Raw genomic sequence first — 18,650 nt, 5'->3', positions numbered from 1 at the left:
TTCTTAAAAACACTGTGGTACCATTGGGGATGAGGGTCTGTTCTCATTTTGTAGCAGTTTAGCACCATGTTTATTAATCATGATGTTCAAAACACCAATTATGCCACTCAGTAATGGTAAATTAATTATGTACAGGGCATAGCACATACTGTACCATAAAATTTGGCTATAATGACAGTGGCTTGTAGCTACTAAACCACGAAGAGCTGCCAGCAAGAAAATAAAAAAAGAAACAATTGACTCCCATTTCAACAAACTGCTCTCAGCAGGGCAGGGCTGGATAAGGCCAGACTAAATTAAGACAACACAGCACATTTGCTTTGGGTATTCATGTTTACATTCAGATTCTATTCTTGGAAGTTCTTGTTTCAGACACCTGACAACGTGTTTGAGGTTGATTAAAAATGACACCATTTTCATTTTCATTTGAACTATCCCTTTCAAGCATAAAATCCCAGTTCTGTCTTCCTTTTTCTTAAGGCAAAGGGAAAATATGCATCATAATATATGAACAGCCGGTGCAAAAACAACACCTTAGGGCCTTCCTTAAACTAAGCAACAACCCACATCCTTCAGTGTATTTTAAAATGCTGTGAGCAAGGAAATTAGGGGCATGGCGGACACGCACAACCCACACACACCAACACCATCACTGTTTTTAGATGAGGCAGGGGATAAATCTGAGAGACAGGGAACAGTGTGCTCTTGGCGGGAGCTGAGGTAACAGCAGTGGCAAGCAGATTTGAGATTTGAGCTGTATTAAAGTTTATCCTTCTGCTGATGGCTATATGTGTTTTTAGAGTTGATATACGGCGGCACACCTGCTGAGAACACAGGGATGGGTAAGTGCTGCAGAGCACAGCCCATCTTTGAATAATTCAAGCGCTGGCTAAGCATCTGGTCCTGCGTCTAAAAGCAACATGACATGGCCGAACTCTGCATCAATGTTTGTGTTAAACATCACTAAATAACACTAATTAAGAACCTGGGTGTATATTAAATGTAACACACTGTTTTTAACTCCTGATTTTCCATTTATAAGCATAGTTAACCCCCAAAAATCATAAATTATTTACCCTCATGTCGTTTCAAACCCATGCTATTAGTTTTTCTGTGGAACATGAAGATTGTTAGACAGCTCTTGATATACACAAAAAGGGGGGATCATTTTAACTTAAATATTGGTCTTGTCCTAACATAAAGCTATTGTACAGCTTCAGAATACTTTAAATAAAGTGCACTAGCCATATAAATCACTGTTATAATACATTTATACTGCTTTTGGTATTTTTTTGTTTTTTGGATTCTAGATTTTTCAAGATTCTTCAAAAAATTTTATAAACTATAAAAAAATACTTGATGTAATAAAAATAACTAAAAGAAAAACTGAAAAAAATAAAATAAAAATGCATACACTGTAAAAAGTGATAAGTTGACTTAACTTAAAAAATTGAGGAAACCCGTTGCCTTAAAAATTTTAAGTAAATGACAATTAAAAAAATAAGTACAAAAATAAGTATAAAAATAACTAAAAAAAAATTATTTACTTAATAATTTTAAGGCAATGGATTTCCTCAATTTTTTTTAAAGTTAAGTCAACTTATCACTTTTTACAGTGTAGACATATAAGAAAACGTACCAAAAAATTACCAAAACTTTAAATAAAATGAAAAGAGAAAATACAATAAAATAAAAACTTTACACTTAAAAAATCTAAATATTAATCAAAATCTATAACAGTAAATCAATGACAATAAAATAACACTGTTGAAATGGAAGTTTGAGTTTGTCTCGTGACATTTTATGATTATTTTCTTTCATGGTTTCGCCATCATTTCCTGTCTTTTTTCCACTGTCATGTTGAAAAAGTAGCAAAAAGGCCAAAACAGAGATAATATCATACTGTATATATTCATCAGTATATTCTATTGGAAAGAAATGAGATGCCAACCAAATAATCAAGATTGAATCCTCTTTCACTTGAGCAGGAAACTTCAATCCATTTCCACCATCCATCCTCAATTATTTTCAGAATGAAGTTATGTGGCCATAAATAAATAAATAAATATTATCCATCTAATAAACAAATAAATAAAGTTTTTGCATAAAAACATCCAAATGAATTGTGACATTACTTACATGCACATTTCACCACAAAATTACAGTAAAGAAGACTGAAATACAATGATTTTTACATTTAAATCAGCATAACCATATATCATTGCTTTTTTTTTGTTTTTTCCAGCACAGTAATGAAAATTAGATTTTTGCATCACAGTAATGAGAATGTAAACTGGGTAGGAAATGTGCTTAAAATAATGTCACCAGTTTCTCCCCCCTTTACATCACAATCCTGAAAAGTGAGCCATTGAGCTGCTGTAATCATAAAAGCTGTGGCTCCGTTTAGCTGAAAGGATGATGACATGAATTATTGACGAAGATACAAACACAGATCTGATTAAAATAACAGCCTGTACCCTTCCAGCCTCTCTAACTGATGAGGCAAACACCATCACACATCTGTGTAAGCATCACCGAGCAGCGGCTGATTGGATAAAGGGGGTCATGTGACTTCCGTGCAGAGCTCTGGGTAGGTCATCTAGTTCCCGTCGAGTCTGGGGGGTGGGGGGGAAACGATGTGTATGCGACTGACTTACACTAATCATATTCTCCACCGGAGGGTTAAAAAAGACTCATGTAGTAGTCGGAAATATTACATCATCTACTATTTAAAAAATTCAAACATATAACGGAGTGCAAGAACAACATAAACCAAAACAATACGCATGCAACGACTGATTTATTTTGACTCGAGATGAAATTAGCAATCAGATGCCGAGAGCTCGACATGCCAACACAGCAAAAGTGAAATACTGCAAGCCCTCACGCTACTTTCCCATCAATTCTAGTAACAGCATGTGTCTCCTCAGCCTCCTGCGCAAACCTGCAGGCTCAACTAATGCTTTTCCGTGTTTGTTTTACTTTCCCAGCCTCTCACTGCATTACACAACTGTCAGAATAGGTTAGTTTCAGCTCTGGCATTGACTGGAAGTGATATAAATTTTTACACAGAGTGGAAAAGATTCCATATTCCCTTCTGGAACGTGTTGGAATATTCAGGAGCTCGTGCAGGACACCTTTGACGCACTTGACTTCAGAGTCTCAAGAGCAAAGCAGGTTATTGCAAACCCCATTAAAAGTGAATGAGTGTCTCGCTCTCTCAAGGGGAGTTTGCTAAGAATGAATAGCGGCTACTGCTAGCATCATTTCGCGCATGCTTTGTTATTTTAGTGCCAGTGTGTTTTTTCAAATGCAAATTGCTAGATAAGTAACTCAAAATAACCACTACTAGTTTACTTGCTTAAAGGGTTAAATCACCAAACATGAAAATTCTGTCATCATTTACTCAGTTATTCCAAACATGTATGAGTTTCTTATTTCCGTTGAACTCAAAAGAAGATATTTTGTAGAAAATGAGTAACCAAACAGGTGATGGTCCCCATTGACAATGGAAAAAAATACTATGGAAGTCAATGGGGACCATCAACCTTTTCCCCCCCCAAAATATCTTCTTTTTTTACGAGAAATTTAGAAAAATTAAATTTTACAAGACATTTACTTTAAATGATGACAGGATTTTCATTTTTGAGGTGAACTATCCCTGTAACAAACCAAATAACTTATAATCTTTATGTAGCAACTTATGTTTGTAAAAAACACAAGTTTCAAAATGTACTTTTAAATTTAAGTATAAAACCATGCCATTTATGTTGTTCAATAAACTGAACGTAAAGTCTCTTATGTAATCCCAACCACAGACCTTATTGTAATCAAATTCAAAATCAAGCTGGCTTGCAAATGAATGTTAATCTCGTCAGTTAAATTACTGAAAAAAAAAAGTTGTAATTTTTTTTTTTCTTTCCCCCGTCAACCCAACTAGAATAGCTTGAATGACTTGAATAGCTATACTTGGAAAAAGTGAATCATTCTGCATAGGGAACTCAAAAAGCTGAAAAAGTCATTTTTACTCTGAAGATTTTGAAGTGTGAAATACTGTTATTATACCTTGAACAATCTAGGGATTCATTTACTTTTTACAAGAAACATCTCAATTCAGTAACCATTTCAGAAAATGATTTCCACTTGGATTTTCATTTCCAACTGTTTTTGACCAATTCATATAATTATTGTATATGTAAACATTATAACTTTCAACTGCACAAAATGATGTCAATTCACATGTGAACTTGAACTCTTCAAGTTACGTGCTAGTCAGAATGTGTAAGTCACATGTTATTTCCGTAACAACACACTAAAACAGGGAAAATAAACAATTTCTCTCATCAACTAAAATGTTATTTTCATCTACTAAATCTAGATGGAATTTGAGTCTATCGAAACAATCGGCCATTTTCTAAAAAAAATGTATATATTTTATACTTTTTAACCACAAATGCTCGTCTTGCACCAGGTCTGCGACGCATGTCTACGACTTCACGCATTACGTAATCACATTGGAAAGGTCACACATGGTTAGTTCTTCGTCTGTGTACTTCGGTTCAAAAAGGTAGGGTGAGGCAAAAAACTCCATCTCATTTTCTCCTCAAACTTCAAACTGTCCACCATTGTTGTTTTACCCTTTTTCGTAAAGGGCGTTTGACTTTCTTTGCACGTGCACTTTGTAAACACTGGGTCGCATCGCAGAGCCAGTGCAAGACAAGCATTTGTGATTAAAAAGTATAGAATATTTTATTTTATTTTTTTAGAAAATGACTGATCGCTTCGCTAGATAAGCCCCTTATTCCTTGGCTGGAATCATTTAGAGCCCTTTGAATCTGCATTGAAACTGCAGTTTGGACCTTCAACCCGCTGATCCCCATTGAAGTCCACTATAAGGAGAAAAGTCCTGGAATGTTTCCCTTAAAAACCTTAATTTTTGAGGGAAGACATGAACATCTCGGATTAGCAAATCTGAATTCTGGAGTGAACTAATCCTTTAATTTAAACACTCACGAAAAAAGTGTTATTTCAGTGCATTTAGCACCTAGTTAAACTGGATTGCGGCTGGTTAGTGAATATAGATGCAGGTTTTGGTGCTGTAATGCAGCACAGAAAAGTAGCGCAGCTGTTTAGTGAATTGGCCCCTCAGTCTCTTTCCCAGTTTTCCAGACCATCTCTTATGTTCAAGCCAATCTGACCCTGAGGGAACGGAGCAGAGCAAGCGAGAGTCCTCGAAATATGCATTCTGCACACGAATTCCACTGAATATTATGGGCTTTAGCATTGTAAACATGACATGGCCACATAACATCAGCCTTCTCTGGAGGCAAAAATAGATAATCCCATTCCTTTTACATGGCATCATTTTTCCCAAGGGATTTTATTAGGGTAAAGCCGATGACGTCGGAGATTCGACAAGGACAGAGCTCATTATGCATAAAGCTCCTCTCTCCTTTTTCTCATCTAATGAGCACTGTCATGTGTGAAATTCCAGGTGTGAACATAAAGCATAGTACTTTTCTTTCAAGCTACGAAAGCAACAGTTTAGCCATTAAATATATTTAAGGGTAGGAACGAAATCGAATGTGGCGATTCTATCAACAAGAACAAAGACGGCCGTCTGATTTAATTATGCAAGCGATTCCGCAAGCATAAAGACAATTATGCGATTGCACATGCCTAATTAGTTTGGATATTTGCTCCGGTTTTCCTGCGTGTTCGCTGGAACGACGTTTTGACTAGTTTTCAAACACCTCTAGAGTCAAAGCAGGCCACAGTTATGAGTTCCGTGTAAATTAACAGCAGAGTAAAATGAGGACGCAGCTTTTGATCAGGCCCAAAAGACAGACAGACATCAGACACCGAAACATGAACAGCTGAGCCTGTCTGGAGCTTTGAAGTACTTTTGAAAAAAAATGAATGCACTATAAAAGCTACAAAACTAAAATTAAATTACCAACATGCACCGCAATACGAAAAGCACCATAAAACAAAAGATGTCTCGGTTTATGCATCCATTGACCCCGTAATGCCCCTTTTTCTTGCCCACAAACCAGATTAGCCCCTCCCCACCATAAACCTTATTTCATAAGCCTGAGGAGATTTTCAGGTGTGAGCTGGCACACAATTTCATTATGGGCTTTCCAAATTGTGTATTAATCTGGCAGGGGTCAGCATCAATCCCTTGATCTAAGCGAAATAGATGAAAGTGAGGGAGTAAAAGGGAGCAAAACGATAACTCTTTGGTTTATGGCTTGGATAATGGACATCATAATCTGTTCATTCATTAACAAAACAGATTAAATAAAACATATTTGTTTGTCATCGCTCCTGGCAAAGGAACACTTTTAGGGAGATGGTTGGCATCAGATGGCTGGATCTAAGTATTAGCTCGATGCACGTGACCTGAAAATGACTGGCTTGTGTTATAGCAGATGTCCTCATAGGCAAGTGACAAACAAGAGAGCTGTAATAAAGCAATAAATGACCAAGAAGCTGTAGAATTAATACAAAACATTAGAGATCAATATTTTTCATGTTATGGCTGCCAACCGATAAATGGATGATGGTAAAATATGTATTATGCATTAAAATATAATATTTTGTCTAAATAAATTGGTGCTTTCAAACACGATTAATCGCATCCAAAATAAAAGGTTTGTTTACATAATATATGTGTGTATACTGTGTATATTTATTATGTATATAAAAATACAAACACATGCATGTATATATTTAAGAAAAGATGTTATGTTTATATATTAAATATATTTATATAATCTGAAATATAAGAATATAAATATATATACATGTAAATATTTTCAAAATATTTACTATTTATATATACATAATAAATATACACAGTACACATACATATATTATATATACAAAAACTTATTTTGGATGGGATTAATCATAAATATAAAATAAAACACTAAATTATTATTGAAAATATATATTATATATTAAATTATACCATTTTGTTTAAATGTAAAGTAAAAAAAAAAATTGAATTTAACAAATTCAACAAGTGAATTTAAGCATCATAACATTATAATGGACAGTATGAAAAATGGATTATCATTTTGTTATTCGCTAAAGATTTAACAATGTTCTTGAGTTTTTGAAGATAAATTTTATGGAAGCATTACATGGGAAAAATACGATCACCGGCCAATAATCAATATTATAACAGCGTTTTAGTGCCAAGTAAAAATAAAAAAATATTCTACGATTATAAAAATAAAGTTGAAATATTATGAGAAGAAAGTTGTAACAATTTGAGAATAAAGTCTTATTTGAAATTAAACCTGGAATAGTTTGAGAATAAAGTCAGAATTACTCATAGGAATACGAGAATAAAGTAACAAAACAAAGTTAAAGTCATAATGTTTTAAGAATAAAGTAATATTTTGAGACTTCTGACTCTTGATTCTCAAAATACTTTAATCTCACAATGATATGACTTCATTCTTGTAATCTTACATTTATTTATTTATTTTTGACAGCATTTAGTGGCATTAAAATGCTGTCATATTATGGAACCCATATATCATCCAACAGAAAATAATTACGTCATGCAATAAATGTCAGATCAAATATTGCTAGTTTAAATCTGGCTCGTAACAATTCCAAATGTCACAATATCATATTGTACATTTATATGACACCGTTACATACAAATAACTCCGAAAACTGCAAAGCAAATACAAATCATAACAATGTTATGGAATAAATACTGTCAGATCCCATTATTCATACCTAGTTATCCTCAATGAGAATTCTAAATAAAGTATGCTAGACTATCTACGCTAGTCTAGGCCTACACTTGAGTCTGAGTCATGCTACCAAAAAAGTAAGTACAACAGTATTTTTCATATCATGAAGAATTACCCAATAAACTGCCAAGGAAAACAATCTCTAACCATTTTTGCTCCAAACATCCTGAATCCACAGGTCAAATCATAAGACGGAAGAGGTGGTGGGCAACCTGATTGAAGTAATTCATCTCTAGAGATGGGTTGTTTGCTAACGGCTTGTCAAAGCTGTGTACTGATCATCCATCATGACACAGTCACTGTCGTCGCTACTGAACTCATAACTGCAACAGTTATTTCAGCATTAGATGTGCATGTTTGTCCCAGGCATGCACCTTCGAGTATATATCCTTATAGAAGAATATAATCACCATATATTTGTTACAACGACAGAGGAACGTCGATACAAATTGTTGGTAAGGATTTTAGCACAGTCATGAATTTGTGCAGGCCACATAAGAAAGAAGCAGGAAAAGAATAACCTTTTTTATATATGGAAACAGAGCGTGCGCATCAGACTCGACATAATCAACTTTCACACGGACTGTTTCGCTAATGAAGCATGGAATCGTCGGAAATGAGAACATGTCAGCTGTGAAAACGGTCAGTCAGGGAAGCAGATCAGCTGCTTTGGTCCTAGCTGACATCAGCAGATAATTAACTGGTTCAGGACTCTAGTGGCAGTAATTAGACTGAGAGAAATACGTATTAAAAGACCGACTTCTGTCCTACTGGAAACTGTAATTGTGCTTCAGTTTGAGGCGCCACACGTCTAGTTGTTAAAATGTGATATTTTAGCGTTTCAACACTAGTTGTGGTGTGTGCAGCATCTTTTTCCTGGCAGGCGCTGACCCTCTGGAAAGAATCCTGGTGCTAACAAAGCTTATTCCGGCTCTAATGTAATTCTATGGAGTGTGTAAAGACAAACAAAATGAATGGTTAAAGCACAAGCCAAAAGGCTTAAAGTAATAAAACCATGCTCTTTATTTAGGTTTTTCACCTTTGCTGATACAATTCACCGACTATTTGACATCTGTGTGGCCACATTGTGAATTTAAGAAGACACTGAAAAATAATGGAAAGGCAGCACTGTATCGATATTCCTTCAACAGTATGGTTGGAGGTGTGTTCAAATTATGAATTATTATAATTATTATCGTTAGTATTTCTATTACTGTTGTTAATTTTTTTATTAATTATTATTCATTGTATTAAACATCTACAATTAATTCAAACCAAACAGCTTAAATGGCACTTTTCATAATTTTGTAGATATTTACAGCCTTAGCCATTGAAAAATGCTTCAATATTCTGGTTAGGGGTGTGTTTAGAATATGAATTATTATTATTTTGATTGATTGTTAGTAGTATTAAACTTCAGGGGTCGTTAGAATTATTATTTATTATTATATTTATTAATTGTTAATTAATAGTGGGTTATATTATTAATACCAATTCATTAAAATATTATTAATAATATTAAACCCAAATTACTTAACATAACACACTCTTCATACTGTAGATAATTACAGCCTTAGTCTCAGAAAAATGCATTGCAAGATATCAAAATAATCATTTTATTGATTTCTGTTTAATGTTTTACTCATCTCCAACTATAATATATTGTCTTGAAACTATCTTCATATGCTTTTTCTCCGCAAATATTAATATATAATCAGTATATAATGAAATTAATCAGATTAAATTTTATAATCGATTGACAGGCCCAGTTAATACATAATATATTGTGCCAACCTTGTCTTTAAGCACATCAATATTTCACAGCAATGTCATATTTCATTTTTTCCCTAAAGTCTTTTATGTTGCAAATCATTTTAATGGCAGTATTAACTATGTAAAGAGCTCTCCCTTTGTTCTCAGTCATTTGAACAGTACATGGCTGTGAATCAAAGACTCCCGCTGTTGTCATTGCATGTTTTTTTTTTTAAATGCAGTTCTCCTCCTGAGGGTGAACAGATGGGTTTTGCAGTGATGCTTCAAACATTTTGAGAGGATCAGATTGACTGGTCCGTGTTTTCAAATGCGAGTTATCGAACAAAACCACCATCGATTTTTCTTAAGAAGCACCGAGAGACCCGCTATAATAATTACACCCAGATCACAGGGGAAAAACACTATGCCTACTCCATTAAAACTTGGCTATGGTTCCCCGTTACACACAACCTTTCAACTGACAGGTGACAAAACAACAATCCCACAAAATAGTCAATTAAAGCATGAATCCGGTTTAGTTCTGTTCAACTAATTGCTGAACTCAGTCACTGCAGGTCTGAGGCCACAAAAAGGCCTTTGAAAATCAAACGGAGCAGTTCATCACTGTCATTCTGGTAATACACTCGCTCTTTCCACTCCGCTTAAAAAAAATGTAGATCAGTTCCCATGGCAACATAGCACAGCAGGCTCCTGTTGACTAGCAGGAGCATCACTGTAGGGGCATTGAGGAGAGATGCCTCATCCTCAGCAAGCCACAAGTGTGTCTGGCCATACGCCATAGCCCCAGCTCAAAGCCAAAAGGACAATGGCGGATTTATGAATGAAAAGGCATAGGCTCTTTACCTCTGTGTATTAAGCCTATGGTCCAGACCGATGCATGTCTGCGTGCCCGAATAAAACTAATCTGGTGTAATTCTAGCTTTAGAAATGTATTTATCTTGTAATTCTAGATTTAGAAAATCTAATCTGCCTTTTTGATATCTGTGCTGTTTCGAGAAAGGGACGTCATGCCTGGAGTTAGTTCAAATAATCAACGCTGAACTTGTTTGCACAAATTAAATCATTTTTTGGTTAAATGCGCTTCTGGTCCTCAGGCAAAGGCTACAGATATATTGCAACACTTTTCATTAGTAGAGAAGTGAATGGGGTTGGAAGTGCCGTATTAATGTACCACTAGAAATGTCTATACTTCAGTATCATTTTGAGGAGGAATGGGGATGGGGTATTAGGAAGAGATAAAACAATTGATATGTCAGGAGATGGCCAACAACACGGATTTACTTTGCTACTGTCACTGACGTAGACTGAAAATCAATTGTATCTTATTATTACACAGCTCTTTAGAATACTTGCTTCTGATTGGTTAGTTGCATCGTTCGGCAGTCAACTATTAATGAATAAATTACTATAGTCAAGTATAACACTGTATAACTGACTGGCTGTGCTGGCGTTCTGTCTCTCTGCAGTTTCTACAAGATAATAAAATAATTCAATAGCTCAAATATTTCATGGCCATGTATTCACTTGTTTGGTAAATGGGTGCTTTTAACACTTCCAGGGTTCTGAGAAGTGAAAGTCGTCTTATTGGGTAAACTTTTATAATTGTGAATGGAAGCCTCAACAAATATACTTTTTGCGTTCTCATTTTATCCAGTAGAAAAAGACAAAATCCTCAACAGCGTTTCTATGACTTTCCTAAAGAGGGGGGAAAAAATTAGAGATAGATTATGGTGGTCAAATGTGTGTCTCCGCGCAACACACAGCGGTGATTTTGAACGAATCGAGTGAGTCAATGATTCAGTGGCCCATTCATAAGGACAGTCACTTGCATCGTTTCTGAATGAATCAGCTGTTTGAATGAATCGGCTGAATGAATGAATAAATGACTCACTCATTAAAACAGACACTTGCCGCCACCTACTGGTGGTTTAGTCATATTTAAAAGTATCATTGCATTTTTTCAACATTTATTTGTATGTTTTAAAAAAAAAATATGTAAAACATTAATCTTATAAAATAATTTATGCATTTGAAATTTTGCAGTGTAAATGCATTTATGGCACCTCAGCTTCATCAAACAGTCTGTGTAAATGCATCTAATGCCACTTCAGATGCAGCTTCTGTTTCCTCAGCAGTGGAAAGACAGAGTTTGTTAATACTAATTTCATTTGAATGGTAACAACTCTACAGTTTCTTATTATGCTAACTGAATTAATTGAAACAAAGTAAGAATTTGATGTGAAAGATGACATATTTAATAAGGTTAAGGGGGGGGGGGGGTGACCATTTATAAACATAGTAGGAAATGACATCTGTTTTGTTACATACAGCGACTCATTTTAAGTTAACTATTTCTTCCTCTTTCCAGTCACAGAGCACTTTATTTTGAGAGTTGTTTAAGTGAGAGAAAATCTGTAACTTAGTCCAGATTGGGGGAATTGTTATGTTTAATAATTTCTTTTATTATGTAAATAATTATTTTTTTTGCATTGAAATTTGCATAGATTTTTGTTTGTATATGCTGTCAATTATAGTTCTTGGAAAGAAAATCGAAATTGGAAAAAATCGGTATCGGCAGGTCACACTTCCAAAAAATCTGAAAATTAGCATCTCTAATAAAAATGCAAAAGACTTAGATTTATGATGTGTAATAACTGTGAATGTGAATCATCACAAGATCCCTTCTTATGTATTTTTGACACAATTAACACTTCTTGGTTCCTGGAAGATTGTGAGAATGTTAGTTTATGGTTAAAAATAAAAAATAAAATTGAATTTAAATCTTGGCTTGTCTTGGCTTTCAAAACGAATTACAGCAGTAAACCGTAATTGCAGTTGCCACCTGAACCAAACCGTTTTTGTAGTTGAATAAATAATTTAATTGAACAAATTGTTCTAGTGTATTTTCATACACATTTTTTGTTCACAAGGTGCACATAGTGGTTTTGCTGTTGAACTGAGTCCGTTTGACGTTCTGTCATTGGAGTGAATGTGTCTTAGGTACGCTTTGCATAGAATATGAAAGCAATCCGTTCTAAATCGTGGAAGTGATAGGTTTTTTTTTTGTTTTTGTTTGTTTTTCAGAACTGCGCCATTCTGAGCGCAACAAAAACTTAAAGGGATAGTTCACCCAAAAATGAAAATTGTATCATTAATTACTCACCCTCATGTAGTTCCAAACTCCTAAGACCTTTGTTCATCTTCAGAACACAAATTAAGATATTTTTGATGAAATCCAAGAGCCCTCTGACCCCTCCATAGACTGCAAGGGTACTACCACATTCAAGGCCCAGAAACGTAGTAAGAACATCGTTAAACAACGTATGCGTGTGCTTTGATCTGAACGTAAACAGCGCAGCGCATGCAGCACCACGCGCATACATTGTTTACATTTTGATCATAGCATGCGCATGTGTTGTGATATTCTCCAAAATGGCACCGGGGTGAAGTAGAGGAGAGGAATTGTTGAATAAAGTCCTTAATTTTGTTTTCTTTGCACACAAAAAGTATTCTTGTAGCTTCGTAAAGGTTGAACCACTGATGTCACATGGACTATTTTAATGATGTTTTTACTACCTTTCTGTGCCTTGACCGTGGTAGTAACCTTGCTGTCTATGGTTTTGTTATTTGTCCTGGCATGTGTGCACACAATCATATTTTTTGTGCTCGAAATTTTTCTTCAGGTTTACATTTTACTGTGCGCGCAGTAGGCTACTGTAATTCGCTTGGGCGCTGTGTTCATGTCTAACTTTTAATGCCATACATCTAGTTCGTTAACTAATTTGAATGAACAAAACATGTAGTTTGCCAATGAAATCAATAAACAAAACATTTTGTTCATGGTCTCGAAGTGGATGAACAAAATATCCTATACAGTTTGTGAGAGATTTTAACGAATCGGGAATAGACTGGTGATTTTTTATTTATTTATTTTTGCGAATCAGTTGTTTATATAGCGAATCGATATAACAGAAAATGAACGAATCAGTGAATCTTTTTGGTAATTCAAAGGATTCGAGTAACTGAGATCAATCAAATCCTCCAAATTCCTTCACCTCAGCTACTTTTCCATATTCCCCCCGCCACTTGGTGATTTTTGCGAGTGCGCAAAATCAGCAAGAACTGGAAATAAATAATAAAAATATATCAGAGGAGCGAACACAGAGCGCCCAGCACTGCAGCACCGAATGCCGTGATCAGACGTCACATGCTGTTTATACACAAGTGCTTCAGAGTGATGTAGGGCTACCTGCATCTTGTTTTTGTCTGAGAGGTTCTGCTGTGTCTGTTTGTTTCTGCTGTTTTGCTCGCAAACTGCCATAGGGAACGAAACATATAGCAGACAGAACAAACACACAGGCGGCTAATATCTAATCAAACATATACGGTCTGTCTTTAATCTAGATGACTCATTAAAAGAACGTATTCATAAGAGGGTCAGTTTATATTCCGCATTGCGTTTAACAATTAGAACCTCCAAAAAATATATAGTTCTACTGAAATGATTCGAATTTCTAAATTCAAATTCAAACGTACAGTTTCAGAAATTAAACATAAACAAAATAACCTTTTTTTTTTTTGGAAAGGTTTGGAACCTGGACACTCAAACAGGTTGTCAACAAAATAACCCAAAATATATATATCTCACCGTCTATGGCAAATATGGACGGCACCAGAAGCAATGTAATTCCAACAGATATCAGACACTTGGTCCACACTCCGTCCAAGTCAACACATTTTCGGCACAAGGACAAGCCTATCCATTCCGACGTGCCTTGGGTTCCAGCGTTGCCATTCCCGCTACCGGAGCCCAAAATGTAGAAATTGTTACGCGCATTTCTTGGGGCCATCTGGCTAGAGATAAATTCAGCAATAGGCCGAAAGGTCCCGAAAAAGACATTTGATCTATCCTTTCCAGTTCCTTAAACTGAGGTCTTCTCTCCACTGTTTTTCTGCTCTATGCCAGCATTGAAACTTTAAAGGCGATGCGTCTGCAAAGCGCATTCAGAAGCATCCGTGACCACCACATCAATCACGCGCGCGTTACAGGAGCAGGTTGTCCATCGCGCTTCATCAAACGCATAATCAGCATAGGAATCCAGCAGCGTCGATCCTAAAATCCCGCTATTATATCAATGATTCTGCGACGGAAAATCGGCTGCTTTTGATTGGGAAAAAATATCGCGTCTCCAAGCCGGCGTATGCAGGCGAACTGGTGATGAGGCGCGTTATTATAAAGACTGATGCGCGAGAGGAAGACGACCTCTGCTGGGTTTGCACGAGGATGACTGGTGCCCATGTGTAGGCTACCAATGAAAACCTCGACATCATACAGCCTGTTATTATGGGGCATTCTATGAAATTCTTTATGATTGTACACATTTTATGCCATAAATTGGCATAGCCTATTAAAAAAAAAAAAAAAAACTACTAATAATGTAATATTTTGTGTTGCTATACCTTCAAAAACCGAAAGCTTCAAAGTTCATTTAGTTGCACAAAATGTAATGTTGATACCATCTTAAAATCACAAGTTTTCAGTGGTTTCTCGTTATATAGTTAAATAATGCAGTTAAAATGTTATAAATATAAAAGTAAACAAATTCAGTGGAACTGCAGCATGAATTGACCCGAAACTGCTCCTTAAAACCAAATGATTTTCAAATAAATATCCGGGTATTAAAATACGTGTACTTATTAAAGAGGTTTTAGCAGAATAAATGTCCTTGTGTGCTCATATGGTAAGTGTCTGTTACATAACGACCGGAAGCACCTATATCAGACGTCATAAAGATTTGGATTCCATCCACATGATGGCGCAATTTCGTCAACTTCAACTCGAGTCCAGACCGTTTCGGTTCGTTTTGGTTATTTGTCAAGTACGGTTTTCTAATACCATATTATTTGTGCTTTAATTTTACATAGAATTATAACAAAAAATATAATAGAAAACAATGTGCAGAAAATAAAACCCTTGTATTTTGTGTGATAAGAATTGAAATGAACATTTCTAGTTGGAAAATAATGTCTTCAAGATTTCTTTGAATAAAGACAAACAGACAATGTGTGCCCGCAGCAATATATATTTTAATTCAAAGTGAATTTTGACAATACACCATAATTTCTTTAATTTGACACTCACCAATAGTAACCAGGAAAACCCGCTTTTTGTGACAAAGTACATAAGGCTTGGTCACATATAAATCACTGAGAACTAGAGAGAAATACGACCGCAAACTGTAAGAGACATTACATCCAAAAAATAAAAGGAAAAACAAAAAAGGTTTCCCAGTCCTCATATAGTGAATATTGCACAGTGCAGTGGCTACATGGCAAACTAATGTAGCATAGAAATCAAAAGCAAACAGAAAGCCACAAAAAAACAAAAAATGTACAAATATGAAAACAGTAACAGTTCAGATTTAGTAAATCAAGTCTGTTTGCTCTTAAGTCTAAATATTACTGATAACTTGCAGTGAGATTTAACTTTTACTAAAATATAATCTGCAGAAGAGTTAAAAATAGATCTAAAGCAATCCAACCCAAATCCTACGGCAAGTGTTACACAGTAGCACATATGACAAATACAAGGACCCTGAATTAACTGTACAAGAACGTCTAAAAGAAAAACACGAATCAAAGAAAACAAACTAAAACAAAATCTGTTTGGTTTGGGAGTTTCAAAGACATTTCAACTTTAGTTTGCAGATCCCTCAGTCCTTAGCGATTGCGCTAAGATTCGCTCTCATCAGGTTGGGTTTGGTAGACCTTGTTAGAATGAAAACATCTCTGAAATGCAGTGAATTAATGCATTGAATTCATATAATGTGCGCATGAGTAGCAATTTAGTACTCGTCTCTAGTGCTACATGCTAAATATATAAAATATAGGGACATAATGTGAAAAACCACACCACTTTTTGGACTGTATCTCCATGAAGTCGGCGCCGCTAAAGCAATAAACTCTTATAATAAAGGGCAATGTTCATTCTACTTGACAAATGGTGGTTTACATTCACAGTGTATCATGTATAGCTCCCCAAATACGAGAAAACCGTGTCTTGGGTGTTTAGTCAGCATAATAATAATCATAATCCCTGATATCATTTCATTATTGTTTTTTGTCGTTGGTCATAAAAATATAGATTAATCAAGCATGATTGGATTTCCTTTCCACAATTTTGAGAAACAAACCTCCATTTTTCTACCTTAAAGGTGTTTACTGCATTGCATGACTATCAAGTTACACTCGCTATTGGTTATCAGGTTATCAACATCTGACAGGATGTCTACTTTTAAGCAACTGGTCGGGAACAGCACTTCAGTTACAACTATCAAACACTGCAGTTACGCTTTCACTCCTCGGTCTCGTCGTCCGAGGGAGCTTGAAAGAGAGGAAGAGGCTGGCAGGCAGTGTTTGTAAAAGGGATATAAAGGTCTGAAGCATATTTCAAAGGCACTAAATGCAGTGTCGCTCGCTTTAAAGATCAGGGACCGGTGCGAGAACGAACACACCCATATAATAATCGCCCACAAAATGAGAACGGATGCCCTAGTAATTCAGAACAGTCCGCTTTAAAACAAGCAAAATGTACATTTTGTATCGTTTTTTTAATGTCTAAACACATTAACATACCTGATACGATTTCATGTACACTTACAATAATAAGAGGGGAAATTAAATAAAAAATCTAAGCACTGTAGTTACTGAGATGAGACGCCCAAATGAGACTTTTGCCCAAACCCGAAATTTTGGCTAGTTTATCGAAAGTATCAAGTGCTAATAGCATTACTGAAATTAATAGTCTGAAATGGGTCATTGAATATAGTATTTATATTGATATTTAAAACAAAGTTAAATCTATCCTGCAAGCTATACTTTAACAAAATGCAAATATACGTACTAAGATAGATATACACCAATATGCATCTAATACGTAAGATTAGCCCCAAGATAACAACAGATAAAACACTGATGCAAACGAAACGTAAAAGAACAAACCCACGCACACAAAAACCCCAAAATCTCCATTACTTGCAATACAGTAGTTACAATGACACTTCAAAAAAAGAAAGCAAAACAGAGAGAGGCATTAAAATGCTTCTGATGCCAGTCAGTACGGTAAAACCCAAAAACAAACAAACAAAAACGAAAAAAAAAATAATAATAATAATCTCACTTCTATTTCAAGGTAATTAGACATATAAAAATAAGAAGGCTAAGAACAAAGTTAATCTAATTTCACAGCTATTATGAAGTGGCAATCAGTATATAGCAGCTTATCTATGATACATTCAAGAATAAATGAAACAAAGTCATAACTTGCCCAAAAAGCTAAACATCAACCTCAACATTTTTACATAGATTTTTCTGTTAAATACGGCCTCAACTACACTACGTTCGAGGTCTACGCTAAAACAGTAGCTACTCTGCTTAAGAAATGAATTACTGTCTTTGGTGTAGCGAAAGCATAATGAAAGGATGCACCTATAAATGGAAAAACTCAAATCTAATAATAAAAAAAAATTAATTCACACAAAAAAAAGCTATTTCTCCCTGACGGAATGTTCGAAATCAAAACAGCCAGCGTCAAAAAAGCAATTAAATGGTGAGAGAGGGAATACAAAATCCAATCTTGTCACATGCATCTATGAAGGAAATTGCACACGATCAACTCTCGTCTTATAAAGCACTGAATACTCCAGCAACGATAGACTTTACAGTTGGATACTCAATACTGAATAATTCTGCACAAAGCAAACATGAAACCATACAATATCATCAAAGAGCTATCTGCTGATACAAATCCAACACCGATAACACTTCTAACTCTAAAAATAACATAGAATCGATGAAAAAAACAAAACGAAAAACACACCCCGAAAACTATGGATTGTATTGCAGTTTCATTAAACAGTGTAAATACTATTAGAGTAGAAACAGATTATCAAATATGAAAGTACTCAAACGTTTCTATACATAGTTCATCGGCCTCTGCTACGGCGAAGCACGTTATCCTCGAGGAATCAAACTCTGCTACCACTCAGCGCAATACATCCACCTGTAAATACCACACGTAAAGGACTGTTTCGCTTCTGA

The 18,650-nt window shown here is 35.3% G+C and overlaps 1 protein-coding gene across 4 annotated transcripts in view; it reads right to left on the bottom strand.

The window, feature by feature from the left end:
- The window catches only part of kiaa1549la (KIAA1549-like a), a 50,197-nt gene extending 35,380 nt beyond the window's left edge, over positions 1–14,817 (bottom strand). For all 4 annotated transcript variants that reach the window (XM_058766840.1, XM_058766842.1, XM_058766841.1 and 1 more), the window contains exon 1: positions 14,200–14,817. In XM_058766840.1, the coding sequence (XP_058622823.1) occupies positions 14,200–14,401 (202 nt within the window). In that variant the 5' untranslated portion in view covers positions 14,402–14,817. The remainder of the gene's footprint in view (positions 1–14,199) is intronic.
- Positions 14,818–18,650: the final 3,833 nt, after the last annotated feature.

Source organism: Onychostoma macrolepis, chromosome 25 (assembly GCF_012432095.1).
Source record: "Onychostoma macrolepis isolate SWU-2019 chromosome 25, ASM1243209v1, whole genome shotgun sequence".
NCBI lineage: Eukaryota > Metazoa > Chordata > Actinopteri > Cypriniformes > Cyprinidae > Onychostoma > Onychostoma macrolepis.
The sequence above is the reverse complement of the archived record's forward strand: the minus strand, read 5'-3'. Positions and strand labels throughout refer to the sequence as shown.